This window comes from Chlorocebus sabaeus, chromosome 18, assembly GCF_047675955.1.
Source record: "Chlorocebus sabaeus isolate Y175 chromosome 18, mChlSab1.0.hap1, whole genome shotgun sequence".
NCBI lineage: Eukaryota > Metazoa > Chordata > Mammalia > Primates > Cercopithecidae > Chlorocebus > Chlorocebus sabaeus.
Window position 1 is genome coordinate 37,026,625 of NC_132921.1, and position 18,504 is coordinate 37,045,128.

At 39.2% G+C, this 18,504-nt stretch overlaps 1 protein-coding gene across 2 annotated transcripts in view; it reads left to right on the forward strand.

Moving 5' to 3' along the window:
* The window catches only part of EPG5 (ectopic P-granules 5 autophagy tethering factor), a 121,205-nt gene that overhangs the window by 30,504 nt on the left and 72,197 nt on the right, over positions 1-18,504 (forward strand). For both annotated transcript variants that reach the window (XM_007974156.3, XM_073006345.1), the window contains exons 11-16: positions 1,872-2,029; positions 6,031-6,185; positions 7,853-7,993; positions 11,108-11,272; positions 13,622-13,741; positions 14,397-14,656. In XM_007974156.3, the coding sequence (XP_007972347.3) occupies positions 1,872-2,029; positions 6,031-6,185; positions 7,853-7,993; positions 11,108-11,272; positions 13,622-13,741; positions 14,397-14,656 (999 nt within the window). The remainder of the gene's footprint in view (positions 1-1,871; positions 2,030-6,030; positions 6,186-7,852; positions 7,994-11,107; positions 11,273-13,621; positions 13,742-14,396; positions 14,657-18,504) is intronic.

Genomic DNA, 18,504 nt, shown 5'->3' on the forward strand with positions numbered 1-18,504 from the left:
TTTATTTGTAATTAGATAATTTGTAATAGGATAATTTGTAGTAGTTGTGCCTCCTATTTTTTTAAGTTTCTTTTTTTTTTTTTAAATTTAATAGCAGGTAAGTTGCTATACATTCCTTAGCAGATTTCTTTTTTCTTTTTTTTGAAATGGAGTCTCACTGTGTTGCCCAAGATGGAGTGTAACCTATGCCTCCCGGGTTCAAGCAATTCTCCTTCCTCAGCATCCTGAGTAGCTGAGACTGTAGGCGCACACCACTGTGCCCAGCTAAGTTTTATGTTTTTAGTAGAGATGGGGTTTCACTACGTTGGCCAGGATGGTCTCGAACTCCTGACCTCAAGTGATCTGCCCGCCTCAGCCTCCCAAAGTGTTAGGATTACAGGCATGAGCCACTGCACCCGGCCATTCCTTAGCAGATTCTGACTTGGGGCATGGCCACCATCCTGATACAAGTTTTTTTTTTTTTTAGTTGTGGTAACATTCACATACAATTTTAATAAGCATCTATCTATTGAATGCTGATTGTTTTTGAGATACTGGTTTAGATAGCAGGTAATTAAAATACAGGGTTCTAGTTATAAACTGGTTTATATAAAAATGAACAAGACCTGGTTTCTGCTCTCAAATTGCTGTTAGGTTAGTATGTTATATGTAATTTACAGTACCTTGAGGTGTTTCTCACGTTGTGTTTTAAGAATCACTTGAGTCTGAGTCACCAAGGGTGGCTATAAAAGGTGCAAATTCTTGTGCCCCAACTCTGACCTACAAAATCATGGGTTTTATAGGTGAGGCTTGGGAATCTGCATTTTCCACAAAGTCTCCAGGTGGTTTTTCTGCCACTATAGTGTGAGGCTTACTGGCAAAAGGTATGATGATGGCAAAGTCAGGTATTGATGGAGTTCTGTAATAGCACAGAGGAGGAAGTCCAAGGAGGGCTTGACCCATGGAAGGAGCCAGCCTGGAGGTGTGGGGTCTCTCCAGGCTTGGTGGAATGCAGTAGTAACTGAAGGAAGGCAGAGAGGGCTCTGGTTGGAAATACGGGTCAGAGCCATCCTGTGGAAGCCTTTGAGTGTGGGCTGAGGAGTTTGAACTTTGTTCAGTGCTCAGAGAGGAGTCACTGGATGGATTTTGATTTTCCTCTCACCCACTACACATGTGTCTGTGTGCACACGTGTACCTGTATGTGTGCTCAGACACGCACATCCACAGCTGACCTCTCTGCCACCCACTACTGTCTGTGCCTTAGTAGCCTGTGTGAGTTGGTGCTAATATCCATAATAATAATAATTATTATTTTTGAGACGGAGCTTCACTCTTGTTGCCCCGACTGGAGTGCAGTGGTGTGATCTTGGCTCACTGCAATCTCTACCTCCTGGGTTCAAGTGATTCTCCTGCCTCAGCCTCCCAAGTAGCTGGGATTACAGGCATGCACCGCCACACTTGGCTAATTTTGTATTTTTTGTAAAGACGGGGTTTCACTGTGTTGGTCAGGCTGGTCTTGAACTCCTGACCTCAAGTGATTCATCTGCCTCGGCCTCCTAAATTGTTAGGATTACAGACGTAAGCCACCATGCCCGGCCATATCCATAATTGTTGTCTTGGTTTTTGTGAGGATGGTTTGAGTTGATATTGTACTTCTGTGTGTACACACACACATGCACACATTGTAGTGGTTAGAACAGTCCCTGGCGCAGACTGGGTGGTTTGTATTTGCTGTTATTCTTAGCCATCCTTGAGGTGTTTATGACTAAAGCATATTAGAAAAATCGTAGTGTGATTTAAGAATCTTTCTTTCCTTGAGAGCCAATGGTTTTTCTACTTTCTTAATGTAATGAAGCTGATTAATAAATAAAACGATTCCTGCTTACATGCAGACTTGGCATTTGGCTGTTTATGTCCGAGATGCCCTTTGGGACTCTGTCTGTGCAAATGCTGTGGAAGCTCTTCTACCTCATGCACCAGGTGGAGAACGAGAACCTGCAGCAGCTCTCGTCCTCCCTGCAGCCCGCCCAGTGCAAGCAGCAGCTCCAAGGTACGGCCCCACCGAGCAGTCGGTGTTCTGCTCTCCCTATCTTTTTGTGCTTCTCTTCAGGGCTTAATTTTTACTTTTAGAGGGACTAAGAGAAAATGTTTTGCTCTACATACGTATTCAAGTGTAATGATTTTGAAATTCAACAGACTGCTTCACAGTTTTGATGTATTAAACAGCAACTAGCATATCTGAAATCAAAATTTGATTAGTCCCAAACAGTATGCCAATACATACAGTATTCTAACTTTTAGGAAGCACTTTTTTTTTTTGCATTTGTGTGTGAAATTATTCTAGTTGGCAGTTGTATTAACAGATACGTATTAATTGTCTAGAAATTTGTTAAGGCTTTGTGCCCAGCCATTCCTCTAATATCTTTCTTTTATTGCTGTTTTTTTAAAAGTTGTATTGTTTTTATGAACTAAAGATATAGACAGGTGTACTTTAAAAATTAATTTTGGTGAAAACTTAAATTTTTGTGTCATACCACCTCTAAACTATAGAATATTTATTTATTTATATTTATTTATTTATTTAGAGACAGGGTCTCTCTCTGTCATCCAGGCTGGAGTGCAGTGGTGCGCTCTTGGCTCACTGCAACCTCCGCCTCCTGGGTTCAAGTGATTCTAGTGCCTCAGCCTCCTAAGTTGCTGGGCTTACAGGTCCACGCCACCACACCTGGCTAATTTTTGTATTTTTAGTAGAGACCTGGTTTCATCTTGTTGCCCAGGCTGGTCTTGAACTCCTGACCTCAGGCCCACCTCGGTCTCCCAAAGTGCTGTGATTACAGGTGTGAGTCACCGTGCCTGGCCAGGACATTTACTTATCACAAAATTACAATGTTCACAATGAAAAACACTATTTAATTAGATGTATATTGTAGTGATTTTAAAAAACTACCCTATACATTAAAAAATGATGGACAATATACTGAAATACAAGATTAAAAAGAAACATAAAAGATAATTCTATTTTCCAAATGTTTTTTCCTTCACAACAGGAAGTAAAGATTGTTTTCCAAATTTTTAAATGTCTGTATCACTTAAAACTATATACTTTAAAAATTATTGAGCCTCTACTGTTTGCAAAGTAGTTTGTGCAGACATTCATGATTTATTTTTTTATTTCCATTTCTTTTTTGAGACGGAGCCTTGCCCCAGCTGGAGTGCAGTGGCGCAATCTCGGCTCACTGCAACCTCCATCTCCTGGGCTCAAGTGATTCTCCTGCCTCAGCCTCCTGAGTAGCTGGGATTGCAGGTGCGCACCACCATGCCCAGCTAATTTTTATATTTTAGTAGAGACAGGGTTTCTCCATGCTGGCCAGGCTGGTCTTGAACTCCTGACCTCAAGTGATCCACATGCCTTGGCCTTCCGAAATGCTGGGATTATAGGCATGAGCCACCGCACTCAGCCTCCATTTCTATCTCTCTAGATTGATGTCTTTATTCTTCTGTTTCTGTTTTTTTCTTTTCTGGGGCTCTGCATGCATCCCCTTTTGTCTCTTGTTTTTCTTTTTATCTTTTTAGTGGTAGCTCTGGACTCCTTTACATTGTTCTGCTTTGTAAAATGCTTCTCTGCTGTGCTGGGGGCAGTGCTTCTATTAGACCATTGGCATGGTTGGACCTGGGCTGACGAGTGAGCTAGGTGAGAGGTCTCACAGCCATTGTCTGTCCTTTGGCGGCTATTTCTGTGGTTGAAATAGCTAACACAGAAGCAGACATTTCCTTCGGAAGTGCTGGGATGGTCAGCAGCACTTCTTTTTATACCTGAATCCTGGGTAGGTCTCCTTTGTAGTATCATTTCCCTTCATTGCGGACTTACTATCTGCCAGGCTCTGTGTTACCATGTGGCAGATGGAGCCGATATTGAACAGCTCAGCTCTGTAGTGGATGTGATTCCAGACCCTGAAGCGGCAGTACCAGCCTTGCCTTGCCCTGGAGCTTTGGATCCTGCTGCTGGAGTTCTCTGTCTGGACTCCAGGCTCCCATGGCACTTTTATCTTTATCTCCCTTAGGGCCTATATCACCTGACACAGGAGTTAGTGGCACAGTAGAGAAGTTTCATCTGCCTTATTACATTCTAAGCTTGAGACTGGAGTCTTTGCACTGATCTCCTGCTCTAATTTGCTGTTTTTTCATCTTCTCCTTCGCTTAATCTTTTATAAACCAATTTTGTTAGGAGGCTTGGTTTTTATTGTTTGTGAAAGAATAAGGCTCCTAACATATTTTACCTTCCTAACTTTTTATATTTAATAATTGCCAGAAGTGCTTATTCTTTATAATCAGTTCTTATTTATCTGTGGTAATGGGGGTAGGGTGAGCTTGAAATCAGTTTCCAAGGAACAAATTTTAACTAGTTTTAACATTTCCTAACTAGCACATTTCTCAGCAGTGATTGTTAAAACCCGGTCTGTTTTAATTTGGCTTCTTTTTGTTTATTTCTAGTCTGATCAACATTCTGACTACTAGTAAAGTGTAGCCATAGGCAAATTTGATGATAAATAAATGTAGAAATGTGTTTGTTTGTCCTTATAGTTGATATTTTAAAAGCTAATTAGAAAGTTATTTCACTTTCCCGTTGTTTTTATCTATAGAATTATTTAATATATAAGGCCTTTTCCTTGATTTGTACCTTAAACATTGTAAGTTTGAATGATAATTCTTGTTTTTCTTTTTAAATATCCTTTCACAATGTAAGTTAGAATGATCATGCCAATTTTCATTATTCTGAGAATGTTCTGTGTAATAATTTCCACTCTAAATCGAATTTGGAGATGGAAAATGAAAATTGGTTTGGTAAATGTCCTGGAGTTATTTTGAAAATGCAGGAAATTTGGTGAGCTACCTTGGTTTCTCAAATGTGTAAATGTGAATGGAATTATTGGCTTGTTGCCTTCTTACTGTGAAAAGTTCCATCAAGGATATGTATAGAAATATATATATATTTTTTATTTTTTAATTTATTTTATTTATTTATTTTTAAAATTTTTAAAATTTTTTTGAAACAGAGTCTTGCTCTGTTGCCTACGCGGGAGTGCAGTGGCATGATCTTGGCTCACTGCAACCTCCGCCTCCCAGGTTCAAGTGAGTCTCCTGCATCAGCTTCCTGAGTAGCTGGGACTACTGGCATGTGCTACCACGCCCAGCTAATTTTTGTATTTTCAGTAGAGGTAGGGCTTTACCATGTTGGCCAGGCTGGCCTCAAACTCCTGACCTCAAGTGATTTGCCTGCCTTTGGCCTCTGAAAGTGCTGGGATTACGAGTGTGAGCCACAGAACCCGGCCAAGGACATATATTTTTTAAATGGGCTTTTTTTCCTTTCCACTGCACAACTTTGCATCTAGTTTACTGTCATGTGTATTTGTGAATATTGCCTTCTAATGGCAGAATTTAGTATTGCTTACACAACATCCTTTGCGATATAGGCAAAACACATCACATTTATTATATTATTTATGACATTCATTAGTATTTCAGTTACGGTTATAACTAATTTCTTGCCCCCAGTTTTTCTTTATAAGCAAATCTCTTTTTTTGGAAGGCCCTATTTGTGCCAAGTAGTTTGCTAGTATTAGCAGTTTTCATTAGTCAGGTCTTTGTTTGTCTGATGGTTACCAAGTAGCTTCAAGGGTGCCTTTGAAGTTGGCAGTACTGCCTTTGAAGGTGACTGCCTAGTGACAGCAGCAGTGCTTTGCAGTTAACAAAGCACGTCACCAGTGACATGCTGTTTAATCTTCTTCTTAAATAACCTTTTGAGACAGATGTGCGAACTGAAGCTTAGAGATGTTAAATGTCTCTTGTGAGGTTACATTATATTTAGAGTTCATTGGAATTTCAGAGGCCATCTGGTCCAGCCTCATTCCTGATGCCTGTAGAAATCTATTTTGGAACAAAGAAAGAACTTTTGTATCTTTAAATATTCCTAAATCTTTTTCTCTGGAAGAGTGAGTAAAAGATGTAAATTTATTCTTTCCCCACTTTACTTTTCTTGATATGAACTTGCAGACCCAGAACATTTCACCAACTTTGAGAAGTGTCTTTCTTCTATGAATAGCTCAGAAGAGATTTGCCTTTTGACTACCTTTGCCCAGATGGCTCAGGCCAGAAGAACCAATGTGGACGAAGACTTCATAAAAATTATTGTTCTGGAGATATATGAGGTTAGAATATGAAGTTTTAGAAATTAGCTAAAAAATGTTTTCTTTTGGATTGTCCATCTGTTGATTTTTGGGGGGGGATTTCTTTTACAAACTGTGACTTATTTAGCTACTGTCTACACTTTTGAGAAGGGATGGAGAATCAGTGGAACATTATTTTGCTACAGGGGTTATTAAAAATGGGAATTATATCCATTCCCCAGTACTTATTATCTTTTGAAATTTGTTGCACCAGTTTCAGTAAGGAAGGGACGGTGTGATACAGCCTGACACTTACAGTTTTTATGCTGTATGTTTCCCTCACCCCACCCCTTCAGCTAAACTCTTCCACTCCAGCTAGTAGCAGAAACCTAGCTTCCCAGCCAGTTTAAATGAGATAGTGGGAAGAATATTGAACCTGGAGTTAGGGTACCTGCGTTTGAACTCTGCTATTAATTGGCCATCTCACATCAAAAAAGATAACGTATCACCCCAGGCTTCATTTTCCTCATCTATAATATGAAATTCCAGGCTAGGATGAGATCCTTGCATTCTACATCTTTTCAGTGAGCCATCCGTGAGGGTGAAGGGGAGTGAAATTTTGACCCCTGAGCATCTAGGGACTAGCCCAAGGTCGTTACCAAAACATTCATTGGAGTTTTTTGTATATTTAAAAAGCCCTGCACATTTTACACTTTAAGCTCTCATTTATCTGTTGCTCTGCATACAGAATATCTCCTCCAAAGTATTCAAGTGTACTCAAGTAAAATTATGTTTGAAGATGATTATTTGGGTTTTATTATCTTCCCCTAATAATCCAGTTTGAGAATGACAAACCTGGATGTTCTTTCCGGGATCAAATACTTGATTCAGCGATTCCTATACCTGTACTTCATAACCATGCATAAAGTTAAGATCTCGATGGATCTGGAATTCAGACTGTCTTCATGATCTGAAAAACTTGGGGAGAGAAGACATATTTTCACATACATTAAGTGACATTCTCAAGATCTGTTGCTAAAGTAATATTTATGCTCTTGAGTAAAGTTTCCAGTGTTTTGTCTAGGAGTCACAATAAAAATTACATTCTGTATTACATTCTGATCCTTTGTGTGTATGTACAGTTGAATCTACCTGTGATGCACTATTACATTTTTCCATTTTATTTTATTCTCTATGTTATTTTTCTGTTTATTCCATTGTGTTAAAAAATACCATTGGCATTAATGGATTGTAACATATACTTTGAAAGACTTAATTCAAAAGAAGTTGGTAAACATTAATGTTTTAGAAGACCTTGCAGTTAGGGGTCTTATTTTGTAGGGGAACCTAGGCATTTCCATGAAATACATTCTGATTTTCATCATTGTAGTGATTTCCTCAAATTTAGAAAAGTTTTGAAACTGCAGGAACTGTTTATTGTTACTGACAAACTTTGGGATGTGCTTTTTGAATCCACACTTGAAGTCATTGTTATAAAAAGTTGCCATTCTCTTATATTCCTCTCCCTCCACCTTTCAGCCTCAGAGCAGACAGTTGCCTATATGAAGTTTTAACATTTTTTGGAACATAGTGTCAACTAAGGCTCAATATAAGATTCTTTCTGCTTTGTTTGAAAAAACTATATAAGGGTGTTTTGACTGATAATTGATATTAAAAGTGCCATCATCTTCCCCCTGTTCCCCATTTAGGTGTCTTATGTCACCCTGTCTACCAGAGAGACTTTTTCAAAGGTTGGTCGAGAGCTTTTAGGGACGATCACAGCTGTTCATCCTGAGATAATTTCTGTTCTTCTGGATAGAGTTCAAGAGACCATTGACCAGGTTGGAATGGTAAGAGCACTGATTTTGTTTGTTTTTGTTTTTTTAAATCTTGGAGTAATGGAACATTGGCAAAAATAGGAAGGTCCTTGGGAATGATCTTGTCACTGCAGGTATAAACAGGATGAAAGGAACTAACATTTACTGTGCCAGCCTCTGTGTCATTCACTGTGCCAACTTGGGATTAGCTGCTGCTTATAAAAATATGTGATTGTTTCTCTCAAATCTCAAGGTTGACCTGTTCACCTCCTTCAATAACATATTTTTACTTTACTTATGACCTATAGTTAATTAACAGTTTTATTTCATAATTTGTTTGGCTTTCATAGTTTTTATATTTTGTACCTGGAATAAACAACTGACAAAGAAGGTCCTATTTAAAGTCAGTCAAAAGCAAAATAAATAGTATGTAGTAACAAGTTGAGGAGGACACAGATTTAATTGGTTTCTGTCATTTGTCACAATCCCTTTTGCAAGGGATTGTGTTCTTCATGTAGTTTTTCAAATGTTTTCTTGAGATGTAATTCACATACCATACAATTACCTATTTAAAGTGTATATGTCAGTGGTTTTTAGTCTATTCACAGATATGTGCAACTCTCAACACAGTCAATTTTAGAGCATTTTCATCACCTCGGAAAGAAACCCCATAGACTTCAACTATCACTCTTTTTTTTTTTTTTTGAGATGGAGTTTCGCTCTTGTTGCCCAGGCTGGAGTGCAGTGGCTCAATCTCAGCTCGCTGCAACCTCTGCCTCCCAAGTTCAAGTGATTCTCCTGTCTCAGCCTCTCAAGTAGCTGGGATTGCAGGTGCCCGCCACCATGCCCAGCTAATTATTTTGTATTTTTGATAAAGATGGGATTTCACTGCAGAGACCAGCTCGGGGAGACCCTAACCCAGTGGCGCTAGAGGAATTAGAAACACATACACAGAAATATAGAGTTGTGAAGTGGGAAATCAGGGGTCTCACAGCCTTCAGAGCTGAGAGCCCCGAACAGAAATTTACCCATATATTTATTAACAGCAAACTGGTCATTAGCATTGTTCCTATAGACACTAAATTTACTAAAAGTATCCGTTATGGGAAATGAAGGGATGGGCTGAATTAAAGGGATAGGTTGGGCTAGTTAACTGCAGCAGGAGCATGTCCTTAAGGCACAGATCGCTTATGCTATTGTTTGTGGCTTAAGAATGCCTTTAAGCGGTTTTTCATCCTGGGCGGGCCAGGTGTTCCTTGCCCTCATTCCCGTAAACCCACAACCTTCCAGTGTGGGCGTTAGGGCCATTATGAACATGTTACAGTGCTGCAGAGATTTTGTTATGGCCAGTTTTGGGGCCAGTTTATGGCTGGATTTTGGGGGGCTTGCTCCCAACATTTCACCATGTTGGTCAGGCTGGTCTTGAACTCCTGACTTCAGGTAATCTACCCGCCTCAGTCTCCCAAAGTGCTGGGATTACAGGCATGAGCCACCATGCCTGGCCTAACTATTACTCTTACTCTTCTATCTCCTTCAGCTCTAAGCAACTTTCTTAGGTTAGGGTCCTAAGCAACTTTCATAGATTTAAAAAGAAAGGAATGGTTTCTTTAAAATTCACTCTTTCTACTATTTTTTTTTTTTAATTTTGTTTTGAGTAATGGGATCATTTTTACCTCAGACCTCAGCGTCACACAGTATACCCATGTAACACCTGCACATGTACCTTATGAATATAAAAGTTGAAATTCTATTTAAAAATTTTATTTTGGCTTCAGTTTGGAACAGTGCAGGAACCTGATAAATGCCAGTATCTAGACCTGGGTTGTTTGATATGGTGCTGCTAGACACATGTGGCTATAGATGGAGCCCTTGAAAAGTGGCTAGTCCAAGTTGAAATGTGCTCTAACTGTAAAATAGTCACTGAGGTTTGAAGACTTTGTATTAACAAAAGAATGTAACACATCTCAATTCTGTCTGATAGTTACAGGTTGAAATGATAATATTTTGGACAACAGATTAAATAAAATACATTATTAAAATTAATTTTACTTGTTTCTTTTGGCTTTTAAAAATGTGGCTGTTAGAAAAATTAAAATTGCACATATGACTTGCATTGTTTTTCCATACAGCACTATTCCAGACATTGTAAAATGAATTGTTCTTCTGATCAGTCTCCCTTAAGGCAAACTTTATTAACTGAACTCAGATTTATCTTTTTTTTTTGAGATGGAATCTCACTCTGTCGCCTAGGCTGGAGTGCAGTGGCACGATCTCAGCTCACTGTAACCTCCACCTCCTGGGCTCAAGTGATTCTTCTGCCTCAGCCTCCTGAGTAGCTGGGGCTATAGGCACATGCCATCACACCTGGCTAATTTTCGTATTTTTAGTAGAGATGGGGTTTCACCATGTTGGCCAGGCTGGTCTCGAACTCCTGACCTCAGGTGATCTGTCCACCTGGGCCTCCCAAAGTGCTGGGATTACAGGCATGAACCATCATGCCCAGCCCAGATTTATCTTAATTTGCATACTCGGATGTGTTGTTTTAAAAGTAGTGCTGTAGACTTTCTGTAAATAGGATTTAAAAACTTTTTATTGTGGATTATTTCAAATACATATAAAAGTAATGAGAATAGTATGGTATAATGACCTATCATCAAGGTTTAACAGTAACTATCAACTCTTGGTCTCTTGGTTGATCTTGTTTCATCTTACCACCCTCCTACTCACCCCATCCCCGGCCTAGATGGCTTGGAGGCCAATAGAGTATCTTTTTGAATGCCATAGAATGAATAATTACTTAAAGTGCTAAATTCTTTTGCAAAGTGAATAACTATCCCCTGATTTATCATGATTTTAAAAATGTGCATTAGCATGGTGGTTTACCTAAACTGAAGCATACCGATTTGAATATTTAAAAAGGATTGATCTTTACAAAGGATTACAAAATGTGCTTTTGATGTGTCATCAGTTTTAATACCCACTTGATTTGGTTGTCTGTGATTTCCATTTCATTTGTCTAAAAATTAAACAAAACCCCAGTTCCTTTTGGAGAAAATTTTTTATAAGCAGTTTAATCATATAATACTGTAGTAATATAGCATTGTTCTAAGTCTTTATTTTAATGATTATTGTTTTCTTTTTAATAAGGTTTCTCTATACTTGTTTAAAGAATTGCCTTTGTATCTTTGGCAACCTTCTGCATCTGAGATAGCGGTGATTCGGGATTGGTTGTTGAATTACAACCTGACAGTGGTGAAGAATAAACTGGCCTGTGTTATTCTTGAAGGACTGAATTGGGGATTTACTAAACAGGTATGTGTTCAAACCATTCCCTGGAGACTGGAGGTTGTACATGCATCCGTTTCAAAGAAGGATTTTCTCAAAACACTAACATTTTTGAGTACCATTTGCAAGGTCTACAAATTCTTTTAGCTATGTCAGAGTTTAGGATTTTCTCTTTAATTCTCTTTTGCAGAATGAGCAACTATTAAATGAAGATAAATTGTTCCACATTGAAAATTCTTCCCTTTTTCCTTATTCACGTGTATGTGTTTTTATTTTTTATTTTTATTTTTTTGAGACAGAGTCTTGCCCTGTCACCCAGGCTGGAGTGCAGTGGCACGATCTTGGTTCACTGCAACCTCCGCCTCCCAGGTTCAAGCGATTCTCCTGCATCAGCCTTCCAAGTAGCTGGGATTACAGGTGCATGCCACCACGCCTGACTAATTTTTGTATTTTTTAGTAGAGATAGGGTTTCGCCATGTTGGCCAGGCTGGTCTCGAACTCTTGACCTCAAGTGATCCATCTTGCCTTGGCTTCCCAAAGTGCTGGGATTACAGGCATGATCCACCGTGCCCGGCTGTATCTGTTGTTTTATCTCTGGCTACTTTAGTTTCTCCTAATTGCCTCTTCTGCCTCTGGTTCCTTTTTCTCCTATAATTTGTCTTGCATGTCATTGTCAGAGTTGTTTTCTGAAACACTGTGCATTGGTTAACAGTCCGAGCTCTAAGCCAGCCTGCTTGGGTTCTGATCCCAGCTCTGCCACCTTCTGGCTGTGTGACTCTGAGCAAGTTTCCTAAACTCTTTGGGCCTTGGTTGCTTATTTGTAAACATTCATGTTAATGAGTATACCTCAGTATCTCACAGGGTTGTTTTTTGTTTTGTTTTGAGATGAAGTCTCACTATGCTGCCCAGGCTGGCCTCGAACTCCTGGGCTTAAGAGAGCCTTCTGCCGAGTACCTGGGATTACAGGCACGTGCCAGTGCGCATAGAGTTGTTGTAAGGATTAAATAAACGAGGAAACGCGAGATGTTTAGGGTGATTCTTGCCACACATTAAGTACTCAGTAGTGTGGTTATTATTAAGGGTTTGCTATGTAGCATGTATCTTCAGAGATCCATTTCAAGTGGTATTCACTGTTACAAAACCTTCCCTGCCTCTTTACCTTGGACCTTATTTGTTAGCTCCTCCATCAAAAGATTAACATTTAAAAGGGAAAGTGGTGGAAAACTCAGCCCTTTACACCTATTTGACAGGTTTTGTTCTGAGCAAGTCATTTAATCCTGGAAGCCATCTTGAATCTGGACAGCATGATACCTGTTGTGCAGATGAGGAAACTGAAGCCTGGGAGCTTTTCTGCTGAGGTGTCCTTGACCACCTGGGACTGCCCGTAGATTCATCTGGGCCCTCTCTCATTGACATGCTTGTAGGCAAGAGCTACAGGGAGCTGTTTTCCACCTTCACATTCTCTGGCTTGTGAACAGAATCACCCAGGCTCTCCTCTCGAAGAGCTGCATGAGAGTCTTCCCACGCCTTTGTTAGAGTTAGGAAAGTCATCTTTCCGAAAGGTTTAAGGAATGTATTTTTTCAGATTGCAAAGGAAGATAGAGTAAGAAATTTGATAGGCAACTTCAGGCACCAGAAGGAATATTTTACCTGTGTTGCCGAGTGTCTTATTTAACTAATGATAGAACAGGAAAAGGGAATGTAGACATAATTTATTAAATATATTTCTTTTTTTTTTTGAGTCAGAATCTCACTCTGTAACCCAGTGGCATGATCTTGGCTCACTGCAACCGCTGCCTCCTGGGTTCAATCAATTTTGCTGCTTCAGGCTCCCAAGTAGCTGGAACTACAGGCGTGCACCACCACACTTGGCTAATTTTTGTATTTTTAGTAGAGACAAGGTTTCACCATGTTGGCCAGGCTGGTCTCGAACTCCGACCTCAAGTTATCTGTCTGTCTTGGCTTCCCAAAGTGCTAGGATTACAGGCATGAGCCATCACGCCCAGACAGTTTATTAAATATTTTTCTGTTTAATTAACTAAGCATCATCCTGGTTCATGGCATTGCCCTTGACCTGAAGTGTTTGTAGAGATTCTTGGGTGGAATGGGGTATGATATTCAAAGATAACCTTTTTTGGCTGGAGTAGAGGTTAAGTCAGGTTCAAACCTATCTAGGTGCAGTGTTATGGCCCTTGACAGTTTTTTGCCTATTCTCATTTTTTAGCTTCATTGTGTGGGATGTGATTTTTGGAACATTTAGCTTCTACATCGAAGATCCTTTTTTACTATTCTGTCTAATGTTTTGATTCAAAGTTACAAAAACAAAACAAAACAAAACCAAGCTTCTATGTTTGTGACTATTTTTCTCTTTAAAAGGGTACCCTTCATCTGGATCAAGCAGTCCATGCTGAAGTGGCTTTAATGGTTCTTGAAGCTTACCAGAAGTACCTTGCACAGAAGCCATATGCTGGGATTCTTTCTGAAAGTATGAAACAGGTATTTCTTTCTCTTCTGTATTGGAAACATGAATCTTTGTCTTCCCAAGGCATTTAGAAATAAAGATGATAAACTTATACTATTGACCATTAGGTATCCTAAGAACATTTCTGGCAATTTAAGATGTTATAATTGACTTCTATGGTTTGATAAAGATTCTTCTTTAAAAAATAGCCTTTATATAACTATTCTAATATTACAGAATTTGAGTTGAACTACAGTGGTGTGTTAGAGCTTGGTTGTACTGGCTCTGGAGAACTGACTTAAATTTTTAGGAACTTTGCAAGCCAGGTTATTAAACTATTGGTAGCTTAAAATTGACCGTGGTGGGAATTTTTACACCACCAAAATTGGCAAGTGCTATAAATGAGACCTCCGTCTGATGGTTAAACTTATTTATCAGCACGCTATTCATTGAGTATCAACTTTTATGTCACTTTTCTTTTACGTGAGCTAAGATCAGGTTCACAGAGTGAGCAGAAGTTGCGAGTGAGAAATTGCTTTGATGTAGTGCAATAAACATTAATTGGAGACCAGCAAGTAGAATATTCCTCTCTTTTGAGGGCATTGTTGGTCACAAAAGGAGATGAGTGTAGGGGCTTACTGATTTAATTTGTGTGTGACTAATGTGGCTTAAAATAAATAATTGTTTTAGGTTTCATATTTGGCCAGTATTGTTCGATATGGAGAGACGCCCGAGACCTCATTTAACCAATGGGCCTGGAATTTAATCTTGAGGCTAAAACTGCACAAAAACGATTATGGAATACAGCAGAATTGTCCAGCTGTTCCCTTCTCCATCACTGTGCCTGACATGACAGAGTCACCCACGTTTCATCCTCTCTTGAAGGCTGTGAAAGCGGGCATGCCCATTGGCTGTTATCTAGCCTTATCTATGACAGCTGTGGGCCACAGGTACAGTGTTGGGCTGAACCACTAGGGTTACTGAACCTTATAGATAGTTCTAGAATTTTATCTTCCATATCCCAAGTTCTGAGGCCTCTGTCAAACCTATTAAGTAGTAATTAGGGCCAAATAATAATCCTTGATTAACAGCTTATCAAGGGGAGATGCTGCCCAAATTCACATACTTCAGATTTGTACAAGCAAGTCACCTTGTTACATTATGAAGAGAGTTCTGCTTGTCTCCTGGAGTGCAATGTTCATGTCAGCAGTAGATTCAAACTCTCTTCCTCAGAATTGTGATCAAATAAAAATAATTGATCACCTGTAGTACAATTTTTGAAAAATTGATGGCAGCCCAACTCAGGCTTCTTTTTTTTTTTTTTTAATTTTACTTTAAGTTCTAGGGTACATGTGCACAACATGCAGATTTGTTACATAGGTATACATGTGCCATGTTGGTTTGCTGCACCCATTAACTCATCGTTTACATTAGGTATTTCTCCTAATGCTATCCCTCCTCCTTCCCCCGATCCCATGACAGGCCCCCGTGTGTCACGTTCCGCATCCTGTGTCCAAGTGTTCTCACTGTTCAGTTCCCACCTATGAGTGAGAACATGCAGTGTTTGGTTTTCTTAACTAGAGGTCCCCTTAACTGTCTAGAAGAATGAAATGCCTGACCAGGTCATATGCCTCTCTGATATGAGCCCATAGCTGTTTGTATGTCTTCCACTGGAGCATTTATCACACTATATCATAGTTAATCTGTTTAATTTTCTCAGAGATTCGGTTATATATAACTTCTATGAGAGAAGTGCCCATAGAAGGAACGGCACAAGGAACGGCATTTGTCTTGTGTTACCATTTTATCCCTAGTGATGAAGACTATATCTGCTGCAGTAAATAACTGAATGCATGAATGACTTCTCAGTTAGTTAAACATCCTTTTCTTTAAAGATTCTTTTCTTATGCATTAATTTTTTTCTAGTTTATTCATTTGTCTTCAGACTCTTTGACCTCTGCTTTCTGATTCTTGTGTTTTAGACTCACTGTAACTCTTTTTAGCATCCTCATTTCAACATCTTGTTCCACATTAAGTGTAATTTCAGTGGGATACCAGTTGCAATCAGCTGTAGTCTTCAGCCTTGTTCTGTGAAGTAGGAGAGATACAGAATTGTTTCATAGCTTCCCTTGGGTTGTTGACAGTTTAGTTGAGATGATAGACAAATCAATCGGCAGTACTATAGAATATAATTGCAGGCTGGATGATATGTGGTGAACAGTGGTTCTCAACTTCTACTGTTCCTTAGATTTACTTTTGGAGCCTTTTAAAAATCCCAGTGCAGGGAGAAGGGTGAGAATCCTGGCCTAAATGGGCTGGGGGCCAGTTCTCTAGGTATCTCTAATGTACACCCTGGATTGAGAACTACTTAGAAGCCGAGCAGAAAGAATGTAAAGGAAGGAGAGATCAGTACAGTGGGATACCTTCATGGAAGAGCTGAGTTTTGGAAAGGAGTCTTAAATTAGACAACACATCTGTCGTAGTTTGGATGTGTGTCCCCCTAAACCTCATATTGACATTTGATCCCCATTGTTGGAGATGGGACCTAATAGGAGGTGTTTGGGTCTTGCGGGCTGATCCCTCATGAATGTCTTAGTGCCATCCTCTCAGTAATGAATGAGTTCTTGACTTAGTTCCCATGAGAACTGGTTGTTAAAAAGAGCCTGGCACCCCGCCTCCTCCTCACTTCCTATCTCACCATGTGATCTCTGAACCTGCCAGCTCCTGTTGGCCTTCTGCCATGTGTGGAAGCAGCCTGAGGCTCTCACCAGATGCCCAGTCTTCCAGCCAGCAGAATTATGACTCAAATAAACCTTTTTTTTCTTTATTAATTGCCCAGTCTCAGGTATTCCTTTATAGCAGTGCAACATGGACTAAGACAACATCCTAGGCTAATGAGCAGAGTGATGTTGTGTTCCTCTTACAGTTACTTAGTGCCCACAGTTTGTTGAAGATTCAGCTCAAGGGCCATTTCCTGCCATGTGCAGCTCCTGTACATTCTGAACAGCACACTCACTGTGTTTTATTGTCATTATATTCTCCCCCGCTCCTCATGGACTGTTTGCTCTATGAAGGTAGGGACGTTGTCTTGTTCAATTGTGTATCTCCAGATCTTATACTTAGTAGGTATTCAACAAATGCTGGTGGGTTGAATGAATGTGGAAAGGAGAGTCAGGTGTCTGAGTGGGTAAGGGGAGAGGTGGGGAAATGATGAGGAAACACTTCTTAGTGATGCCTATGATCCATGTTGGAGAATGGAGGTGATCAGGTGTTTGGGCCAAATTATGGAGATATTTGAAAGCCAAGTAAAAGAAGGTAGAATTGATTTAGAAAAGAGGATACCTGATAAGGGTCCTTAGGAAGACACTCTTTATATTGTTTCCAGTAGCTCTAGTGTTATTAACAGTTTCCTGTACTTTGGGTTTCCCATCTCTAAAATGGGAGTAATAATAACATCACACTTACTTTGTGAGGCTTAAGTGAGTCAGAACACAAGTAACATGTCTAGAACAGTGTCTAACGTGATTCTCTTGAGTGCAGTTATCTGAACTTAAGTGTTTTATGATCTCTCGAATTTCTTGTATCCATTCTGGGATCATAGCTCTTTATTCACTGATACTGCTGTGGGCTCTCTCTAAAGATAATTTTTGATTTGTGCTGATTACTAAATCTTGAATGGGAGTGAGAATGAGAATGAGCATTTCCTCTCGGGGCTGATCTCTACTGTAAAACTCCATGGTGGGCATTTGGGATTAGGTGTACTAGAATACAGAAGTAACTTAAAACAATCTTAGGTATGGGCGGAGTAGGCAGGGACGTAAGTTGTGTGTGAGTATAATATTACGGATATTGCAGAGAAGAGTAGTCAGAAATTCACCCAGAATATTTCCCATCATAAAATCATTGATTTTTTTCTGTTTATTTTCATCCATCATTTTTCCTTTGATCTTTTAAAAAAGTATGTATAATTTTATATCTTAGTTTTTCACTTTAATATTTCAAGTAGTTTCCTTGTGGCATAACCTTTGCACAATTACTTTATTTTTTGAAATGATTTTTTCCCCCAGAATTAAAGTGGTTATAACCAAACTGCAGAATTAGGAAAGTGGAGAAAAAGCCACTCGCTTCTGCCACTGTTGTACAATGACTATTTTGTTGTGACATTGTCCCTGTATTCCCCTCCACAAATAACTTTACTGGTAGTTATGATCACGAGTATAAAATTTTATGTTTTATTCCCTAGTATCTTGATAGCAGAAGTGTTTTTCCACATTGCCTTTGGTCATCATGTGTATTATTTTAAAATGATGCAATAGTATTTCCAATTGAAAGGATTTTTCTAAAATTTCCTTAAGTTATTTTCTACCTCTGAGTTTTAGAGTTAAAAATAAACCTGAAAAGCACATCTTTACATGGATCATATTTTATATTTTTTTCCATATTTGAGATTATTTTTTAAGGATAGATTCTTTGAAGTGAGGCAGAGAATAATAAACGTTTTATGCCAAATTGGTTTTAGCAGAATTTTGTAGTTTATGCAGGTCGAGTATCCCTAATCTGAAAACCTAAACTTTGAAATGCTCCAAAATCTGAAACTTTGAATTCTGACATTGCAGTCAAAGAAAATATTCATTGGAGCATTTTGGATTTTGGACTTTTGGATTAGGGATGCTCAGCTTATAAGTATGATTCGAGTGTTCCAAAATCTAAGAAAGCACTTTTGGTCTCAAGCATTTTAGATAAGGGATAGTCAACCTGTACTGACAGATTGAGCTCACTTTTGAGTCTCCTCTTTGCT